The 20821-nt window shown below is 35.2% G+C and overlaps 1 protein-coding gene across 10 annotated transcripts in view; it reads left to right on the top strand.

Moving 5' to 3' along the window:
• Positions 1–20821, top strand: part of PLEKHA1 (pleckstrin homology domain containing A1) — a 38759-nt gene that overhangs the window by 12205 nt on the left and 5733 nt on the right. For 6 of the 10 annotated variants that reach the window (XM_075155231.1, XM_075155233.1, XM_075155229.1 and 3 more), the window contains 10 exons: positions 3570–3730; positions 6341–6397; positions 7830–7875; positions 9914–10011; positions 12665–12796; positions 14462–14605; positions 15171–15239; positions 18436–18500; positions 19335–19398; positions 20622–20711. In XM_075155231.1, the coding sequence (XP_075011332.1) occupies positions 3590–3730; positions 6341–6397; positions 7830–7875; positions 9914–10011; positions 12665–12796; positions 14462–14605; positions 15171–15239; positions 18436–18500; positions 19335–19398; positions 20622–20711 (906 nt within the window). In that variant the 5' untranslated portion in view covers positions 3570–3589. Of the gene's footprint in view, positions 1–1128; positions 1240–3569; positions 3731–6340; positions 6398–7829; positions 7876–9913; positions 10012–12664; positions 12797–14461; positions 14606–15170; positions 15240–18435; positions 18501–19334; positions 19399–20621; positions 20712–20821 lie in introns of all 10 variants that reach the window. The other 4 variants (XM_075155230.1, XM_075155225.1, XM_075155226.1 and 1 more) reach the window with 2 other exon arrangements.

Consider the following 20821-nt stretch of genomic DNA (forward strand, 5'->3'; position numbering starts at 1 on the left):
GTGCTGCAGATTCTGCTGCAGAAAATAACTAAGTGTGCATGTAATAAGAACTGTAAAACATACACAGACCTGGAGATTTTTGTTTTATAATCGCCTGAAATAATAATTTCATGAAAAATAAATCGTATCTATGTAAGACAGGATCCGTATTCTGAAGAGTCTTTTAAGTTGCAGTTCTGGTGAATTGTTAGGCTGGTGGTCTTCCAGACAGATATCCTACACTGAAGGATTAATGTTGGAGTTCTGCAATTCCTTTTATGAATCTTTAGAATTAATGCGGTAATTCCATCTTTGTTGCTTTTTTGGTCAGTCAAGAATTGTCAGGAAGAGTGTCGTAGTGGTGGTTTTGTCATGTGTGTTCAGTTGCTTTATTAACCGGAAGAAAGGCACAAATTGATTTTTTTTTTAATGTGGTTCATTAATGAATGCTGAATAGAATTGGTATTAATTTACAGTGGAATCTTGCCAAGGTGTAATATGATGGAAGCAGACTTTTAAAACTGGAAAACAATTGCATGATTTCATGTTTGATTTCAATTTTATAATAAAGTTAGAGGGTTTTTTTATCTCTTATTCTTTAAGAGCATCAGACTGGTAGATGTCAGTAATCTGGTGAGGAATTTCGAACTAATCTGAAGAAAATAGCAGTTATACAACTTAAGTTTTTAAATTAATGATAATTATCCTGTTTTTTCATCAGAGGACAAAGGAACTGCAAATAGTATTATTTTGTAAGCTAGAAATTAGCTGCTAGTACTTTGAAATAGAAAATTTGTATGACTTCAGGGTTTTTTCCTGTGAAAATTTGTTTATTGACAAATAATAAGAGAAAGCTGCTGCATTTTTTTCTTTTGCCCTGGAAAAAAAAAATAAAGTATTGGAGTAGTTCAACTTTAGCTAATTGTATGCTCATAATGGAGTATTATGAGTATCCTCCTTTCATTTTTCATAAAGGTTTTTTGAAAGATAGATGCTTTAACATTCGGTTGATTTTATTCAGGATTCTTAATCAATTTATATCTTGTTTCAAAAACAAATTTTCCTTGTTTCATTTTCTTCACATCTGCAGAGGACGCAGCTTAAGCCTGCTCAAACAGGAAACCAGCCACTGATATTTGCTTTTTTTAGGCACGAGGCTTTTCTGGGCTTCATAAACTGTTGATATTAAGCTGAAATGGTGTCCCGGAAGTGCTGTATATTTTGTTGAGGGACCACCTGGCACAATTGAGGACAATACTGGTAAATGACAAATTTTTTCATTCATTTAAATGAAAACAATGTGTGATGCCAAGTTCTGCCTGCTTAGAGGTATAATTTAGAGGATAGCTACCCTTAAGCCTGCCCCTAGCCACATATGTGTTTATAGTAGATGTTACTTCAGTGTAAAGTGATCCCAAGAGCCAGCATGTGAATTACTGATGGATGTTTGTTACGATTATGACATTGTCTTAAGAGTGCTCAAGTGTTTGTTTTTGCTGTTACTTATAACTATAACTCAGTTACAGAACTTGTCTTAGATCTGTGATATTTAAATTGAGGAACGTACCAATAAAATTTACATTACCTTAGTAAATTTTGTTACTTTATTGAAGAATAAACCTATGCCTTTGAAGATTTAAATCATCATTGCATGCCTTAAATATGGAGACTCTTTTACCTTTTGGAGGTGGAAAATAAAACAAATCAGTCAAGTGCTTAATGGAAGGCTTATATACATTTAATGTCCTTGTAACTATATAGAAAACATCTTGCTTCTCAAACAAAAGTGTGTTAACTTTGTTGTACACAAAAATGCATTTAACTTTAGAATTAATAGCTTATATTTAAAAAAAAAAACAACACACATTTTCACTAGTCTGTCATCACTATGATATTGCAATCTCTTCAACTTCTTGCAAATACTGCTGAAATGAGATTGTTAGATCTGGTCCCTGATGCCAAACTTAATGTATCAGACTGGAGTTCACACCAGAGGAATAGTTTGGTGTTGGGCACAAAAAAAGGTTAGCTATTTTACAGATTGAGTTAAATGACTTAAAACTGTTTACTAGAAATTATTCTAGTATGGTATCAAAATCATGATAATAGATTTTTAAAAAAATGTTTCTCAAAGTGGTTGAAGCAAAATTTCACTAGTATTCTGATTAGTTGTATAAAAGGACAGTTGTAAATACAAGCATATATCTACATGAAGCATATATCTACGTGTTTGTGTATCTGATCCCCAAAAATAAATACATGCTTATCTGTATATCTGATTCCCCAAAACACTTTAAAATGTGCTTAACCATATATCATGTTTTACTGTGGTGTATCAATAGCTAGCTACAGATAGTTATCAGGTGTCTGTCTCATTGTGTGTGTATATAACTATATTTAAATCAAGTAACTTTAAGCAAGGGAATAGCAAAGGAAAACAATTTCAAGAAATATTAAAAAGAAACTTCCATATTACACAGTGAAAGCTGGAAAATGTTATGAAAAATGTGAAGTGCTTAAACTTATGTCTCATCTTAATATTTTTGGATATGTACTATGTGACTTTTGTAACAAAATGTAAAGACTGAATTGTTTCTTTCTTGCTCTGGGAAAGATTGGCATTGACCTGATTTTTATCATACTTAAATGTTGGTTTATTGCCATTTTTAGATAAGTATGCAAATTTATCTTTGGTCTTAGAAGGCTGCCTCTTAAGGTAAAAATGACTATCCCGTAACATAAAAGGAAGCAAAAAAAATGATGCAGTAGCCTGCAGTAAGACAGAGCCATAAAATGTGAAGCAGGCAAAATGGGAATAGGTAGTCAGCAGTACTGATTTTTATTTTTTTTTTTTAAAGCAAAACAAAAAAAGGCAACACCACCTTCCCCCCCCCCCAAAAAAAAAAAAAAACAAAAACAAACACAAAATAAGAAAAGGCCTACCACCTTAAAACTGAGTACCACGTGGATATTGAGGATTTCAGTTTTGGACTATGAAGTGTGTTCACGTCTCTGCTGCACATACAACTTCATTTTGACTATCTAATATATAAGGATGAAAAGATGTCTGTTCTTAGACATTGTTAGACATGAAGTTCTTTTTGTAGGAGAAAAGAATGTGAACAATGTTTCTAAAAGCCTTTTTGTTGAACTTGCTTAAGCAAAATATGAAAAATCACATTGGACAGTAGAGCTGCTGACAAAGATCCTTTCTTGACCATGAAAGGCAATGTCAAAGAAGGAAGTGTAAACCTAGCATTATCTCAACTTCGTGCAAGTTGTGAGGGAGAATCTTTAATTATTCTTTAGTGATCTTGTAAAAGCTAGTCTTGATGCTCATCTACTACTTACCACTTGTGTCTTTGCACTGAGGGTATTAGATATCCTAAGTATATGCTTCAAAGAAGTAAGAAAGACATCTAAAAATTCAGTGGTGGTAGTGGAGGGAAACAGCTACGCTTCACTTACTCTTCTGTAGAAACTTCTTTAAGCTACTAGTTGAAACTGCTCAAAATGTTGTGGGTAGGCACAGAACATTAAAATTAGTAACGAGGAACTTTGCTTAACTTCTATGCTTTTTTGTTCTGCAGTGTGATGTTCAGGGTCAGAAATGCCTTATGTGGATCGTCAGAATCGCATTTGTGGTTTCCTAGATATTGAAGAAAATGAGAATAGTGGGAAATTTCTGCGGCGGTACTTCATTCTGGACACACGAGAAGACAGTCTGGTGTGGTACATGGATAACCCACAGGTAAGTTGTTCTTGGCAATAGTTATCTGGCTTCTATCAATTTAAACTTTTTCAGATTTTTAACAAATTTAGTTAAGAAAAATGGGATTTAATATTAGTTTATGGACCTGGAAGCTGGGGGGGGGTGTTACATACACATCAGTGTCTCTTTGCTAATATGTGCAATGTTTTAAAGATGTAATTCGTATTTCTGTTTAAAACATTACCAATTGCAACTAGTAGTAAAACATTAAAAACAGCTCGAACATCAGTGAATTGCTGACAGGAGAACTGGGGATCAGATAGGAATCTGAATTTGATACCACAGTAAATCAGTTATTTGTTTTGAATCATGATGTCCTATATTTATTTTGTTTTCTATCAAGTGTCTTAAACGTGCATTGGAGGTTCTCGCAGGCACTGGGTAGTTCTATATAATATAACCAGATAAGCCGAATCGCATACTAGTTTCATTATTTCAGGTCTTCTAATTCACCTTTAACCCTATGTGGAAGTACATAGTTTTCCTTGCATTACATGGGTCAGTTAGCAGTTTTAGGTTACTTTACTTCAACTGAATCAGTCATTGAAAAGCAATTTCTGATGATGCTTGCAGTTTCAATACAGCGTGAATGGCATGTGAATGCGAAAAACTTGTATCCATCATGATGAAGAGCATCCTTTATATAAAAGCTACTTTTACAATGTACATGCATCAATGTGTTTTCTAGCATAGGGGAGAACAGATAATTGCTTAGGGTTTGGGTACAGAGACAGTGAAAGCGTAGGATCTAGGTCAGCTGACAACTGTCTGCCGGAGGAATATTCATGTACCATTCTGCCAGGAAGACCACAGTTAAAATGCGGTAGAAGTCTACTGTTCAAAGGAACCAATGAAAAAAAAATTAAATGGTATGTAGTTCAATGAATGTGACTTGTGACTGAAGCATTCAGAAGTTCTTACTGAGGAGAAAAAAGAAATAATATCTGGAAATAAGAGACTTCAAACGTTTGATCTCAGCGAGTGATATGAAGTAGTTCTTTTCTTCACTTTCTCTTGTGATATTACCAGGGCATGTGAGCAAAAACTTGAAATGCCGTAGAAATTGCAGTTCATTGGAATTTTTAAGACTAACGATATTTGCAGTGCACACCTCCTGAAGTTTTTAGTTTAGGCTTTTTTATCTTTTTTTTTTTAATGTTAGAGTTCATGCACAAATGAAAGGGTGCTTTGCAATGGGCAAGTTGAAGCTTCTTGATTTTTTTCCACTGTTGCTTTAGTTCTGAAGAACTACAGAGCTTTTATAGAGCCACTGTGTGGAGACCATTCTTAATCCTTGAAGAAACTCTTCGTACAGGATAAGTCTACAGTGTGTGCAGAACCTCAGTGGGCTCTTTGTTGCTGATAGAAGTGCTGTATTTGTATCTGTGAAAATCAGTTCAGCTGTTCAAAGAAATAATGTTTTTAAGTGCACCATTAACCACACATTATTATCCTAATATAAAGCTTATAAAACTGGTGTATGCTGGGGTCAAAACCATTCTGATAAAGTAAAACTTAAATTTATTTATTTGCGCAGAATGGGAAGACTTTTTAATTTCAGTGTTACCAGTCTATAGTAAACCTAAACTACTTAGCTTTGAAATATGAATGGAGTATAAAGCAATTATTTGTCTGTCTTTCTGACTCTGTGGGTAGCATTAAGCTCCTCTTTGCGATGTAGAGGTTCATAAGGCGCTACGGAATAATGAAGAGCACTTTAGCTGGGGAAAGGATCAGCGAGCAGATGCAGTACCATTCTTACGGTCTCCAGGGAGGCCTGTAGTGGGAAGAATGATACAGTAACAGAAAGGGCCATTTTGGAAGTAAAAATTGTAATGGAAAAAAGTATAGGAAAACAATGCTCTATTTAAAGGAATAAAATTAGGAAGGCTGTTTCATTAGAAACAGTTAATAAAAAAGTTAACCATGGTTTGTGATGCTCAGTTCTTTAACTGTTGTATTTCTAGGCTACTACTAGCTGATGGTGAAAAGTGATGTAAGTGTTAAGACTAGTCTGCTAAGCAAGGCTGTAAAAACAACGGACAGCTCCTTCTTGGATTGTAAATATACTTAGGCTTAACTGCAACTTTAGGAAGTATCATGGTCTTTCCTGCAATAACTTTAATATTAAATGATAAGGCTACGATTTTTCAATCTGTTTTGGAAAATACATGGGACGGCCTTTGAAGTATCTGACATAATAGATGAATGTCATTTCTTGTCCCTTCCGCCTGCCCTGGTCAAAATACATAAGACGCCAACATCTGTTAAGGAAAAAGTATTCTTTCCGGATTTCCTGGATGCAGACCTGCAAGAATCCTTTTTCCTCTAGTAAAATACATAAACCTCTGAAACAATTACTATTTGTATTGTTTCTAGCAGTCTTTCTGTTTTTAGTTGATTAACAGATGTGTGTATAATAAACAAGTCGTTTAGATCCTGTTTCAAGCATACATTGTGTATTGTCTATAAAAACACGTAGGATTTTCTTTTTGTTTGTGGAATTGAGTTATTTGCTTTTTATGCGTAAACACTGACTGTGATATGAGAATAAACTAGTTTCACTTTGTAACATATGATTTGTTTCAGAATCTTCCCTCTGGATCTCCACCTGTTGGAGTCATTAAACTTACCTATATTTCAAAGGTAAGATAATATGTAAGACACTTGTTGCTAAATTTTGGTGATGACTACCAAGGGCAGCTTCTGAAGGCCTCAACTTCAGACAATTTTAAAAGCCTCTTATGTAGCGCTTGGGAAGCTTTTTGCTTGTGTGCTACTCCTGAATTTTAGAGAACTGTTACAAACACTTCAATACATTCAGGTTAAAATAATAGACTAATTACCATGTTGTCTAGGTTTGTTTTGTGATTTCAAATGGCAGCTCTTTGTGCTGCGTAGAATTAATATTTCTGAACTGTATGTTTCAGTTCTTTATGAGTATTTGAATTCCAATTAGTCTTGGAGAAAAGATAGGCCACTTATGAAATGGAAGGTAAGTCTTTGGGTGTGATAGTCTGCAAGTAATAATGATCTTTAATAGGTAGAACAGAAAAATTTCTAGAAAATACTTGGTTCATTACACTCTGTATACACTCACTTGCAAATACGTCTGAAAGAAAACTGTGAACTAAGAAAGTTTCCGTGTTAAATTTGCAGCAGATACTGCATAAACAAATAAGTGGAGAAAAACAATTGACCCTCTCTTGTCTTTCTGCTCATTTCTCGTGCTTCCTTTGCTTTTCTTGTTGTCATACTGCATCTTCCCACCTTCCTTGTTTTGTTTTTTTTTATTCTTGTAAAAGGTGTCATTGATGCTGGTTATATCATGACTACAGAAGTGTCTGTGGAGACCTGCTTATGTCCTTCCTGGTTTCCTTCTTCTATGCTTACTTTGGCCCAAACCTCACAGTTGTCATCTTAAGAAATCTGAAATCTTGTATCTCACTTTTAGTGGGAGCAGGGGTGGTCACCTATGTGTGTCTCCTGTGCAGACACTCCATCTAACTTTCTATAGTTCTTCTAGTTACATAGTACGTGGTTTTTGTTTCTGGCCAAAAAAAAGGTTTTGATGTGACAGACTGCTTTGCCTTCTCCCCCACCCTTGATGGAAGTGCTCTATAATGTAAAAATGTCAACGCCTCTCTCAAAACAGGACACCCGCTTCTCTCCTCCCCCAACACTGCAACATTTTAGAGACTCCTGAAAAAAGGTGGCTATTATTCTTTTGATGTTAATGAACCAAAATACAACTGTTGTCCTTGACAGTATGAAATGTCCTTGAATTTTTAGTTCAGTTGAGACGTAGAAGTGTTATGTTTTCAGCTTTCAACATTTGTCTGGTACTGAATTCTTAAACTTGAGGAATAGGAACATATGGCTTAAGCTGTCTTCTTACCATAGGTTGCATATCTTGAACTGAATTTTATATAGTATTTTTTGTTATATCTGTATATCTTTACACCTAACCTATGCTGCTAATCTTCAAATTTAGCCACTTGAAAGAGGAAAAAAATTGTGATATCTAATGTATATTTTATATGCACAGTGATATTCATAATCTTCATTTCCCTACTAGGTTAGCGATGCAACTAAGCTAAGGCCAAAGGCAGAATTCTGTTTTGGTAAGTTCTTGCATGCAGCATGTGCATCAAGTACAGTCTTCAGAAATTCGAAACAAAGATAATGTTCTGGAATTCTGTAACTATATACAGCTAGTAGTGTATTTTTCAAAAATAGCTTGTATTTGCTGTTTCTCCTTTAGTATGAGCGAAATGTTGGCTTCTTCATAAGGTGTTTTTGTGGCTTTTCATAATGCAGCTTCATGAGCAGTAGATGAGAGCTGTTTTTCAGATGTTTGAAACTTTTGAGGCATTAATAACCTTATCAAAAATAATGGGTGTTTTCAGAAACATGGCATGCCTGTCAGCTGTGAAGACAAGTAATGTAACTATTTTAATCTGTATTACTGATAAAAGAATTGATTTAATTGATCTAAAAATACTGTCAGCCAATGCTCTTACGTTAAATTTCAGCCTCTATTGCTGCACCAAAGAAAAAGAATTTGCTTGGGGTACCTTCTAGGTTTATTGATACTTAAACTTGTTTAAACTTGAGTAAATTTTTAGATAATCATAAAAGCCCCTTATGGTCTTTTTTTAGATTTTTCATATAAGTAATTTGTCCAGAATTTACCATAATTCCAGATTTTTCTGACAAACAATTGGCACTCACAAAAGTATGGGTAGAGACTGGAATCAGCCTCTGCTGTTTATGGCTGCATTCACGAAAGTTTTAGCTCAGATGAAGGTACTGAAAATGCCTGAAGGTTTTATGACAATTAGTTGAGGTGTCCTTTACCATGTGCTGTGTTGTACAGACCCAGAGAAAGCAGTTCCAACGGACTTGTGCAGTCTGTGGTGGAGCTCGTGAAACGCTTGGTAAATCACCCCTGTGTAAGGCTTCAGGCATTCTAGACTAGTACCTAGCGTGTCAATTCAGTGCCATCTACAGATTCCTCTGCACATGCATGTGTAGAGGTGTTTGTCTTCATCAGTTGTAAAGTTGCTCTTGTCAGTGGGCCAGCTCTAACGAGCCTTAGTGATCCAAGATGCTGGCTGAAAGCTTTTAATATTTATTAAATATTTATTAAAGCGGTTTTGATACTTTTTAGAGGAAAAATTTATATTTATTGTCTTTTTATTTAAATACTGGGAATTGTTGTTTCAGTCAACTCATTATACAGTTCTGTATTTTGAATTATATTTGCATCTAATAATGTTTACTTCAAACAATCCGCTTTGGGGAGAAAGAAGAGTGAAAAGTATTTGTTTCTGGCATGTGTTTCCTGTTAGCGATGACCTGAAGAACTGTTAAGTTATAGGTAGAGCAACGAAATCTGTTCAGACTTTAGCTGCGATGCTTCAAAGTTCTGGGAAGGTTTTAGTCACTGTTCACCTTAAAACTAATTTCAAGATAAGTTCTTAGAACTTGTGAGAAAACTTTTAGTGTTACACAGAAATATGTTTGTCCTTTTTGGATAAAGGTATGCTAAATGTTGCTAGGTAGATATATAAACTTACTGAAAATATGCTTTCTCTGCCAAGTCACTGAAGTAAAATAAAGTTTTATGTTCTGGCTACTTTAAAGTTGTTTGGTCCTGAGCATCATATACTTTGTAATCAATACTGATTTTTCCACAAATTAAAAAAAAAAAAATCCGTAATCATAGTCACATTAATGAGTTTGTTGCAAAGGATAACAGATACTGGTCAGAAGATTAAAAGGAGAAATTGTAGAAGTCCCCAGGTATAAAACTTTGTTGCTTAGGGAAATTGAGAAAAGGGAAATGGAGCTGTAGAAAATTCTGATAAAATTCAAGGCTTTATTTCTATGTAATAAAAATCATTTAACAAATTCTATATGATGCTGTTTAAGTGGAGAGCTTAAAAAAAAAAAAGGAAAGAAGAATAGGTTTTTTTAGAATAAAGCAAGCCTGTCAAGTGGATGTATGTATCTTAAGATGACTTTATAAAAAGAAATGCAGCAGAGAGCTTAAACACTTCAACTGGATTTTCGATCTGAAATCAAATCTTTTTATGATGGTGTTAAGTTTGCTCTTACATTTCAGTGTTGTTAACTTTTCGTAATGTTTTTTAACAGTTATGAATGCAGGGATGAGAAAATACTTTCTACAAGCCAATGATCAGCAGGACCTAGTTGAATGGGTGAATGTTCTGAACAAAGCTACCAAAATCACAGTAAGTGGTTTAGTTGATATTTAGCAATGCTTTCAAATGATGACTGTCTCAAGGTGCTTAAATGTAACCTTTGCCTCCAGTTTTTATGCTAGAGTAGTCTTTTTATCTCTACAAACAAGTCTTGGCTTGGCTTTCCAAGAGAAACTGTATAGAACTCCCCCTAAACTTGAGTTTATTTTACTTTTTGCTTTGGAAATTGGACAAAAATGTGATGAAAAAGATAGTTACAGCGTATGATGTTTTCTAATAAATTAAAATTAACCATACACATTTAATATTAATTGAAATATCCAGAAGACACTTGCAAGCATTGAAAAGATACACATACATTTGCCTGGTGTCAAAAGTTTGTATTTCTTAAGGTATCACTAAAATAATGAGCAAACATATTATGCCATGTTCCAAAGGTGCTCTCCTGATTTCAAGTAACATCCATTCAAAGAAACATTAATGCATTCTTCTGGTAAGTGTTAAATTACTTTTCTGGTTTGTACCAGGACAGCTTGTTATCACACGATAAAAAACCCCCACGTATTACCTTAGTCTTTTCAGGAGGCAGAAGTTATGGTTTTGTTTTCTCTCCAGTTTTGGGGAAGTGATGACATGAACTGTTTTGAGAGCATACCCTTACAAAGAAAAGGAGTTCTGAGCATGAGTGTGCACATTCGTATTTGTTGTCATAACTTTCTCATATTTAGGTTATCTAAGGATGTTTCCATGAGTTGTTTGCATTGTTTTAATGTCGCTCTTTCTTTAGAGTTATAAAAACGTTACTACTACTAATAGATAAAAAAAGGAGAAACACAAAGCCTTCTCACTTCAGTTTTTCATAAGGAGGACACACCACAACCGGGCTTGAATTGTTTCCAGTTCAAGAAATAGAGTGAATAAAGAATTAGTGGCATGAAATTAGAATTTAGTCTGAAAGCTGTTTATCATATGTTTAACTTGCATTCTAGATGGCTGGTGAAATCATTAGTATTTTTTGTCTTGGAAGGAACAAGCCTTTGAACTGCTAATCTGTTCAGAGGTTATTTAGTAGGGCCAATTATTTAATCAAATAATTAATTTCGTTCAGTTAATTTTCATATGAGCATTACTTGCTGTAGATTGTAATCCTCTAAGATTCATTGCATTTTTTAGTACCCTGAGTACTGATAATTTCAAAATAACTATGAACCTTTGCAGTCTAGCACATTGTGTACCTATTTATGAGTACTGTTTGAAAATGCATTGATATGAGAAGGTGGTTGTGGGTTTGGTCTGTAGCATTTTAAGTAGGAGTCTGTGACGGCAGAAGCACTTAACCCATAAAGCTGTACCTACAAGCCCCTTCTCTTAATGGCTGAGGGCCATGATCTCTGTGCGCTAGGAGAATGTCTTACCCTTCAGCACCAGACGTGGCTGTGAATGGGGTCACCTTTTACCTGTGCTAGCGAAGCTGGGCGTTGTGCAAGACTAAGGGGATGGTGGAACTTGGAGAATGAGCCTGACGCCACAGCTGAGCAAGCTGTGAGTGCCACCTTCACTTGGCCGGGAGGAAGCTGTCCTAGGCTGACATTTGTGCTCTCGGGACTGTTTGTACTTCTTTGCAGGCTGGTTTTTTGTAAAATACGCAGTTCTGGGCATAGGAACTAGAACACAGCAGACTATAAAGTAGCTTTGTTTTTGTCTAGATCAGTTCATTTTCAAGTTTTGAATGTGCCACAGTCTTGCATGGTAATTCACTGTGTAAAGACAATTTGCATGTCCCTTCTTTGTGAAGGAATTTAGATATTCTATGTAAATATCCAGTAGGTTGCTGGCTAAGATATTTTGGTGTGAGACTCTTGATCTCTTCTTGCTGAAGTCACTTCAAATTTACTATATTAATATTAGGGGTGAAAGGAGATGATAAATGAAAATATCTTGGGTAGCCAGTTAGTGCATTTCTTAGGTTACAGATGTTTACTTTTTGCACAAACTCAGGAATTTGAGTAAACATTTCAGATCAAAACATTATTGGGAAATTAAATTCCTGTGGTGTTTTGATTGCTGTAGTTCCACATTTGAGAGAATTATCTAATAGTCAATTATAGTTAGAAATAGGTAGGTAGGGTCATTTTGGACAGAATTTAGCAATATATGTAGGATTAATGGAGGCAGTACAGTCTTTATGCCAAGTGTTGGAATGTGAGTGCAAATGTCGTACTGGTCAGGCATGCTATTTGACAAAAGTCTCAATACTGTAGCCCTGTGTTTATGGCCGTACTGTGCTAGCTCTACAGGCACTGGGGCATCTCCAGTCTAAAGCACTTCTTACTAAAACTGAAAGCAAGTGAAAAATAAAGAACCAGTTCTTGTACAAATTAGCAGTGCTTCTTGAAGGTGAAGTGTAGGACTTATGGCAAAGCTGGGAATTGATTGTTAGTTTTCAAGATACCTGGTGAAATGTCTTTATTGACACTAAGTTTTCTTCTGAGAACTAAAGCATAGCCATTGCAACAAATTTTTATGTAAGCTATTTCTAGCCTTTTACAATTAGAGGACATTTGTTAAATGTTGAGTTTATTAATGTCTTCCTGTTGAAGACAAATTAAAGATTCTTGAGTAATGATTGGGGTTTTTTTAGGTCTTCATAAAACTTATGTTAATTATCATATTCCACTTTCAGGTACCAAAGCAGTCTGATCCTCTCTGTCAAATGGATAATGCAAATCGTCAAGCTGAAAGCCCGGGTGGAAAGAAGCAAGTCTCTTACAGGACGGAAATTGTTGGCGGTGTTCCTATCATTACACCTACCCAGGTAATACCTGTAAAGAGAAGTGGGCTGTTATTTGGTAGAGGAAGCTTTGTTGTTTGACAGGTAAGAATAGGTTATGTGTCACAATGTAGTTGTCAGCTTCTCACCTTGCTCAGAGGACTTATACTTTGATGTGCACCTTTTATTGATGGGGTTTTTTTTGAGGATTTTATTCCCTTTATACAAGATTATAGAGAATTATACAAGACTATAAAGAATTACTTGAGTATTGATTTTTGCTCACAGATGTCGGTTAGTATGCTGAAAACGTCTTTTTGTGTGTGCGAAATGAATTGTTGGTGTTAACAATGCCAAAGTTCTCTTTTTAACTGCCAGGAAAAGTGGGCAAAAAAGGAGGTGATTAAGTCAGCTGATTACATATACACTATGTTATTAGAGGTAGTAAGGATGACAGCAGATTAAACTATTGCAGAAGGGCCTTATGAAATAGCATGTCTGGACAAATAAGACAGCAAGTGAAATTCGGTGAAAATAAATATGATGTAAGGGATTCTGGGAAAAACAATCCTAGTTTTTAATAGAAAATACTAGATTGTGAAATAACCATTTCCACTTGAGTGAGAGGTAAGAGTTACAGTTACACTATGAAAGTATCATCTTAGTATTCAGTAACAGTGGAGGAAAAACCCCACAAATATTAGGAGTCACTAGAAAAAGAATAAGGAGCAAACCAGAAAACGTCCTTGTTGCTGTGTAAATCCTGTCTTTGACCAGACCTTGATTACTGTGTCCAGTTTTGTTCTCATCTTAGAAACTAGAACTGGAAAGGTTCAGGGAAAGATTTCAAGAATGATTGGTCCATGTGGAATGATCTCCACATGAGGAACAATTGAGTAGGCTAGTACTCTTCCGTGTGCAAAAGAAATAACTAAAGGAGGATGTAAGAGCTCTACAAAATCACGATCGGCAGGAGTGGATGGTGTGAACTGTCTTTTCCAGTACGAGAGCTATGGGCTTTTACACAAGGCTAGTGGTGTAACCAGGTGAAACAAAGGGAGGGAGTTCTTTTTATGGTGAGTAGTAAAACATAAGGTACTCCTTGCCAAAAGATGGCATGGATGCGAGAAACTTTCCTGAGTTTGAGAGATTGGACAAGCTCATGGAAGAAGAATCTATACAGTGTTAAAGATATAGACCTGTATCTGTTTCTGGAGGTTCCCTGAGCTGCAAATAGTTACAGATTGGATTAATATCATGTAAATGACATGCATACACCTGAACTGCATTTAAAAAGTTGGTGAATTCTGATGTGTCTTATGGTCCTAGAAATAGCTGCTTCTTTGCTGTAGCCACCTCTAGTGTTTTGGCCTTAAAGTCATGTTATGAGTTTGCACTAAATACATGCATATATCTTGTTTTCAGATCTGTAACATTCTTCACTGAGTGTCTGTCAATATTGTTTGAGAATACTTAGCACTTTCTTAGTTTAGTTTCTAAATGGAGCTTGCAAGTACTCAACCAGAGCCCTTGGAGAGTCTCATTAGTTGTCTTTAGAAATCAGTTGAAATATTTTACCCTTTCAAACAAACTGGAAATGGGATTTGTGAGCATGGGATGATACAATTATTTCCTATTATAACTAGTATTGGTATTCTTTGACCTTTAGAAAAAATTGAGAGTATTCTGAACTTTCCTGCTTTTCTCTAGAAAGAAGAAATCAGTGAGTGCAGTGAAGGGGGTGATAGGAATTATTTGAAACGGTCACAAAGTCACCTTCCTTATTTTACTGCTAAGCATCCCCCAGATAATGCTGTTATCAAAGCTGGCTACTGTGTAAAACAAGGAGCAGTGGTAAGTATTTGAGATCAGTGTGTTTCATTAATCAAGAACAAAGGTCCTAAGGTGGTAGTTGTACTTACAAGTAGATGATTTAAAAAAAAAAAGAGACATTTTGTAACATTCCTTTTTTTTGTTAAAAATAAACTAGAAACCTTTAATGTACTGTCTTTTAACATTTCTTACGGGGTATTTGTGGTGCTAAGTTGCTACAGTTTCAGTGGAGATTGTTGAAAATTTCTTATAATAGAAAATAGTAGCTTCCAGAATTTTTGATTTTTGCAGTTTTCAAAAAAAAGAAAATTTAATTGGGCAGAGTTTTGCAGAATTATTTTGGGGGCACTATATATATATACACACACACAAGACACATAGGAATAAATATATGTAATATATAAAAATTACAAACATTATAGGCAAATAATTATAATAAATATTAATATACAATATTATATTATAAGTATAAACTAGAATTATAAATATTATTAAATATATGAATATATGAATAATATATGATATGTAAACATGTTTGTATTTTATATGTTGAGTATATGAATATTTATTTATTTTCCTTTAACAGATGAAGAACTGGAAGAGAAGATACTTTCAGTTAGATGAAAACACAATAGGATATTTCAAGTCTGAACTGGTAAGTTTCCAAATGTGTGTTATTTTCCAGTGATAGTTGCAAGAAAATCTAAAGACATACGCTTGTATTTGAAAAATGTGCTGTGCTGCTCCTGCAACTCTTAACTCTGTACTGTAATAACTTTTCATGATTGGGAAGAACAAAAAATTAATAGAGTGGCTGTTAACTTGGACTTCAGTCTTCTGTTTGGGAACCTCTCTGTAGGGCACTGGCGAACAGTAATAGGATATATTCTACAATCACCCTCCTTTTTTTTGTTAGCATCTTATGTCACTTTGTACTCACATATAATTAATTGTGTTCTTGAAACAGCTGATCATTATGTGGAGAGACAAAACTGTAATCTTGCAATTCTTAATTTAAAGTTAGTATTATGGGGTGTTTTATCATACAAATGAGGGAATCTTTTCCCACACACTTGTTTCACCAGGGGAGCCAAGACGGGCAAAGAACTCTGCTGTTCAGAAGCAATGTTTACAGAGTTTGTTTTGGTTTCATGATCTTTCTTGCCCAGTCATCACTCTTCAACCTTTTGGGCAATTTTGACCATATGTTAAGTGCCTTCAGGCTTCATTTAAAAATGAAGTGGCTGCTACTGGAGACAGTCTGTTTTCCCCAAAAAGGAATCCCACAGTTACTAAACATGAGAAAATCTGTACCTAAGTAATGAAGTCTGAGTTGTAGAGTATTATAAATTAAGGAAAATTGAGTTTACAGGCCAACTGTAAGATGTAAAATGTCAAGAACCTAAATTTCAGGCTCTTTCTAAAGAAAACTTTTGCTTTACTTTTAATGAGGGAGTATACAACAGTAGCAGGAGTTTGATCTTGCATCATTATCTTTGTTAACTGTCAGCATAACACAATTCTGACTCATTGCCTATAATAAACTCTCTATTTTTATTTTTAAAAACCATCTGCAGATTGCTCACAAGCAAATTCTAACTCAGTGAAGAATTGTACTGTGTGAGAGTATACTAGAAAGATGGTAGAAATGCATACGCTTTTAGTGTTTCATCATGTTCCTTTCCAGTTTAACTATTTTAAACAATATAAAATCTTGTAGTGTCCTCTGTTCTTCGGGTTAATATCCTCTTGCTGCAGTTTGAGGAAGGTACTGGACTGACCAGCTGTCAGACAACAGGGAAGTAGATCCTGCTTCACACTTTTTACTGAAATTAAGTTTTTTCCATTTTGAGAGAGTCATCCCTCTTCTTTTCAGGGAAGTAAGTACTGAATAGATAGAGAATATAGTGTCCTTTTATTGGACTATGGTAGTTAATCAAAGAATTCCATGGTTAGGAAACCTAATCATGAAAATCATGTTTCATCTAGTTTTTTAAACAATTGGAGTCTGTCTTTTCTGAAACATACATGTTGGAGAGACATTTAATCTGTACTGGCAAGAGCAAAACAGAGAGCAGCCCACCAAGAAGAAAACACCTTCAAGAACTTAACCATATGTCCATCAGACTTATATTTATCTCCTACAAACACAAAAAGCGTAAAGTGCTCTCTTCTGAATATTTCAAGTGGTGAATGATTTCTTTGAGCAATGTGTGGGATCTCTGCTTCCTTAATAATCTCCTGTTCCTAATGAGAGTAATACAAAGATAAGAAAAAAGTAATAGCGATTATTTGTCGTGCCTTTGTGGTTAAGAAGGCTATGGCATGGAGGTCCTATTCAGCTAGTGTAGCATCAGACTTCTAATTCTGGAAAACTTCTTTCTATTGGACTTCAGTTCCCAATAGCTGCAGTCTTCAGGCAAGTATGGCTCTTTCTTGAAGTTAGCTTGTCTTGACAGCCAGCCTGCTCATCAGTACTTCAGATGACTCTTACTGGATATCTTGAGATGCTGTTGTTTTGCATCTATAGAAGTATAGCTGAGTACTCTGCTCTCAAAAATGTAAAAAATCTTGGTTTGTTTTTTTTTTTTTAATTGAAAAATGCGTAGATTCTGGGTTTTTTTTTTGTGGTGGTGGTTTGGTGTTGTGTCCCCGCTTTTAATGATCTCCTCTGTTCAGTTTGAGGAAGAGCCCATGTCAGTCTTCAGGTGGAGCATAGTGGAATACAGGCAATATCGGACTCGGAAAATTGTATTTTCTGAGCTGAGGTCTTCCCTGCAACAGGTGTCTGTATTCTAGGGATGATCTTGCAGTTCACATTTCATGTATTACTTTGAAAACACTGTTAATGGATGAGTGAACCTAGGAAGAGCAGGGGGGGAAGAGGGGCAAAATAGCTGAAAGCATTAAGTTCTAAACTCTGTACATTTGATCTGCTGTAGAGACAAGTGATCTAATGAAAACTGACATTTGAGAATGGTTATATTTGGGTGACATTCGCTGTTTGCTGTAACAACATAAATCTCTTAAGTATATGTGATGAAAATTGTAGAGACAGTACTCATTCCAGAGCTGACAGCTTTTGTTTTGACTATAAGCTGAAGCCAACTGAAGTGGTCTATTGTAACATTGCTTAAAGAAAACACCTTAGGAGGCAAAATAAATTGTTGTTTACTGCAACAACCACAGGAAAATAATAGGATGTATGACATTACGTTGTCATGGAAAAAGTGAAAGTATTTCTGTTTGAATGTTCTCATTTTTTTCCTGTTGTTTGAAACTTTGACAGAATTGTAACACTTGTTTTTGTTACGGGAACAGAATTTTCATATGCTTTAAGAATACTTGCTCTTTTACAGGTTTTGGTGCGATTGATTTCTTTGTATTATTTTTAATTGTATTGAATATAGGATACAATTAATCTTATTTAAAGCCATGTCATGTAGTACAATTAACAAAGCGTCTTGTATTGTAGCATTTCATACCAAACGAATATAATCACGGTTTTACTGAAATAAGCTGCTTGAGGCCAGATTCAATTTTCTCATCTAGTTAGGGGAAGGAGACAGGGGTGTCTGTCTCCGTTATGGTAAGGTGAAGGAATGTTTTTGGGTTTTTTACTTCTTGATTTCACCTCCTCTTTGTTGCAAGTGCCAAGGTTGGTTTAATACTTAAAAAAGCAAATTAAATTTTGGTTGACATCACCTTTTGCATAAGTGACTGCCTTGAAAGTCTCATTTACATAAGTCTGCTGCTGTCAACTGTCCTGACCTCTGGCTTTTTGACTATATTCTAGTTGTTAGATATCCTCTACTGAAATATTTTTGCCTTTTTTTTTTTTTTTTTTTCAGGAAAAGGAACCGCTCAGGGTTATTCCACTTAAGGAGGTCCATAAAGTTCAGGAATGCAAACAAAGGTGAGGAGAGAAGCACTGATGTGGTTACATGGGATGCAGTACACTGCTTTGTCATGGCTAGACTGCTTATTGGAAACAATGGAGAACTTTTTAATAACTTCGGTTGATGGATGCATGTGTGATACTCCTTACTTATAGGATAGCAAGTAGTTTTGTGCATTAAACTGGTTTTGAGAGTTCTGCATTAGTGCGTGTTTCAAACTTGTAGCATACAGTAAAATGTAAATGCATTGCAGAAGGGTGGAACAAAGGAGTATCATGCAATCATGAGTTAGAGGTACATGGGTGCTGTCTGATTTGAGGCAGCAATTTTAGGAGTCTCTATTCTGCTTATATAATCTCTAAACCTTTAGAGGACATTACCTTATGTTAAATGTCTGAATTTAGATGAGAACACTCCTGCTGTTTCCCTCCCACCAAATGGCAATATACTAAGGAATTAATTGCCTTTGTAGTAGGTTTTTTTTTTTAGCAGGCTACTGCTTAAGACTAATACTTTGCGAAGACATAACAAAATGCAAAATTTTACAGAAATTTCACTGGAACAGTAAATATTTTTAAACTTAATATGATCTGGTTTAGAATGTTCCAATCAAAAACATACACAGTAGCATGCATGCCACTGATAAACTGAAGAGTCTTAGGACTAAAAAGAGTAAGAGATGCTGGTTTTCTTTTTCTACTTGGTATTTACCAAAAAAACAACAGCAGAGTGATAAAGAAATGCAAAGGTCTTCAGACAACAAATGCTCTGGTTCTCTGCACATCCTAGAGTCTTTTTAGAATAGAAAGTTGTACTTGCTGTTGAAGTATTTTTGTGTGTTTCATTTACAGTGATATAATGATGAGAGACAATCTCTTTGAAATTGTAACAACTTCTCGAACCTTTTATGTACAGGTAATCTCTTTTTTTAAACTTTGGGCAAAACCAGGAGACTGCCATAGTCAAAGCAAAGAAGTGCTGCTATTTTGCTTTTTAAGTTGTATTTAACTACGCCATGATTTTCAGAGGGAATGTGATCTTCATTACATTTCAGAAAGATGCATATAAGAATACAGTAGCAACTGTTATGTTGGTAGTGTATGAAAGCAATAAACAATAAATCCAAATGTGATTTTGTTGGCATTCAGGTCTTCAAATTCTGTAGGATCAACTCAATATTTTAAATCTTTTATTTTGAAGTACTAAATTTTTATGTATTGAGTTCTCACATTCAAGTTAGTTGCCACATTAAAATATCTACTAAAGCAACATTTAGATTTCAGTACCTGTTTGGTAATATGTGTCCACATGCACTTTATTCACTGCATCCTTACCATGTTATCTTTTAAATGTTTGGATATAATATAAATCACAAAGACTTGCTTTTCATAGCTCTGTGGGAATGTGATGCTTATAGTGCTGGAAATAATTTTTGAGTTTCTCTTGTAGGATCAGAAAGGCCTGTATAGTCTAACTCAGCCAGATGCTGAGTTATGAGCTGTCCTATAGCTCAACGTAATTAAGTAACATGTTGCAGGTGTTTCTTGCTGGGTGGATGTGCTGGTTTAATAAAGTTGCAACCTAATTAGGAGGTAGCTTTAGCTTTTTATCTGTCTTTTTCCCAGATATCTCTTGGTATTCACTGTTAATCTATTGCATCTTTGTTGGATTGTTGTTCTAAGTAAATGTGCAGCTGACCCCCGACAGACACTGATTTTTATTTTACTGTAACTCTTCAGTAAATACCTCATAGAAGTAAAGTGCAACAGTGACTGAAAAGTACAGAAGTTATGTCATCGGCCAAAGTCTGCTAAGAGGGGTCAGCAGATCTCCTGTAAGAATTTCTGTGGGTGCTTTAATATTTTTGTTTGCTGAAAGTAAAAATTTGAGTCTAGATAATGCAAATAGTATGGAAATACTTATTTCTTGCTTACTATTTTATATAACTATATACATATAATAGTAAATTCAGGGAAAGATTTTTGAGAAATGTCTGGGTTAAGAAATGGAAGTCCCTATGGCTTTAGCTAAACGGACTACTGAAGTAGGGTAAAGCTGTCATTTTAATGCAGATGGTCAGGACACTGGGAAAGTTGAGAGCTGATTATGTTAAATATAATGCATACTGTTTGACCCAGGCGGACAGTCCAGAAGACATGCACAGTTGGATAAAAGCAATTTCTGGGGCCATTGTAGCACAGCGGGGACCTGGAAGATCAGCAGCTTCCGTATGTTATTCTGAACCTCAGAGAAAATGTGATAAGTTGATGTTCACTTGTGCACATGAAGTTCTAGTTTTTTCCTTTCGCCTGTCCTCTACCCTGTCCTGTAGTAACGT

This window comes from Calonectris borealis, chromosome 7, assembly GCF_964195595.1.
Source record: "Calonectris borealis chromosome 7, bCalBor7.hap1.2, whole genome shotgun sequence".
Classification (NCBI taxonomy): Eukaryota; Metazoa; Chordata; class Aves; order Procellariiformes; family Procellariidae; genus Calonectris; species Calonectris borealis.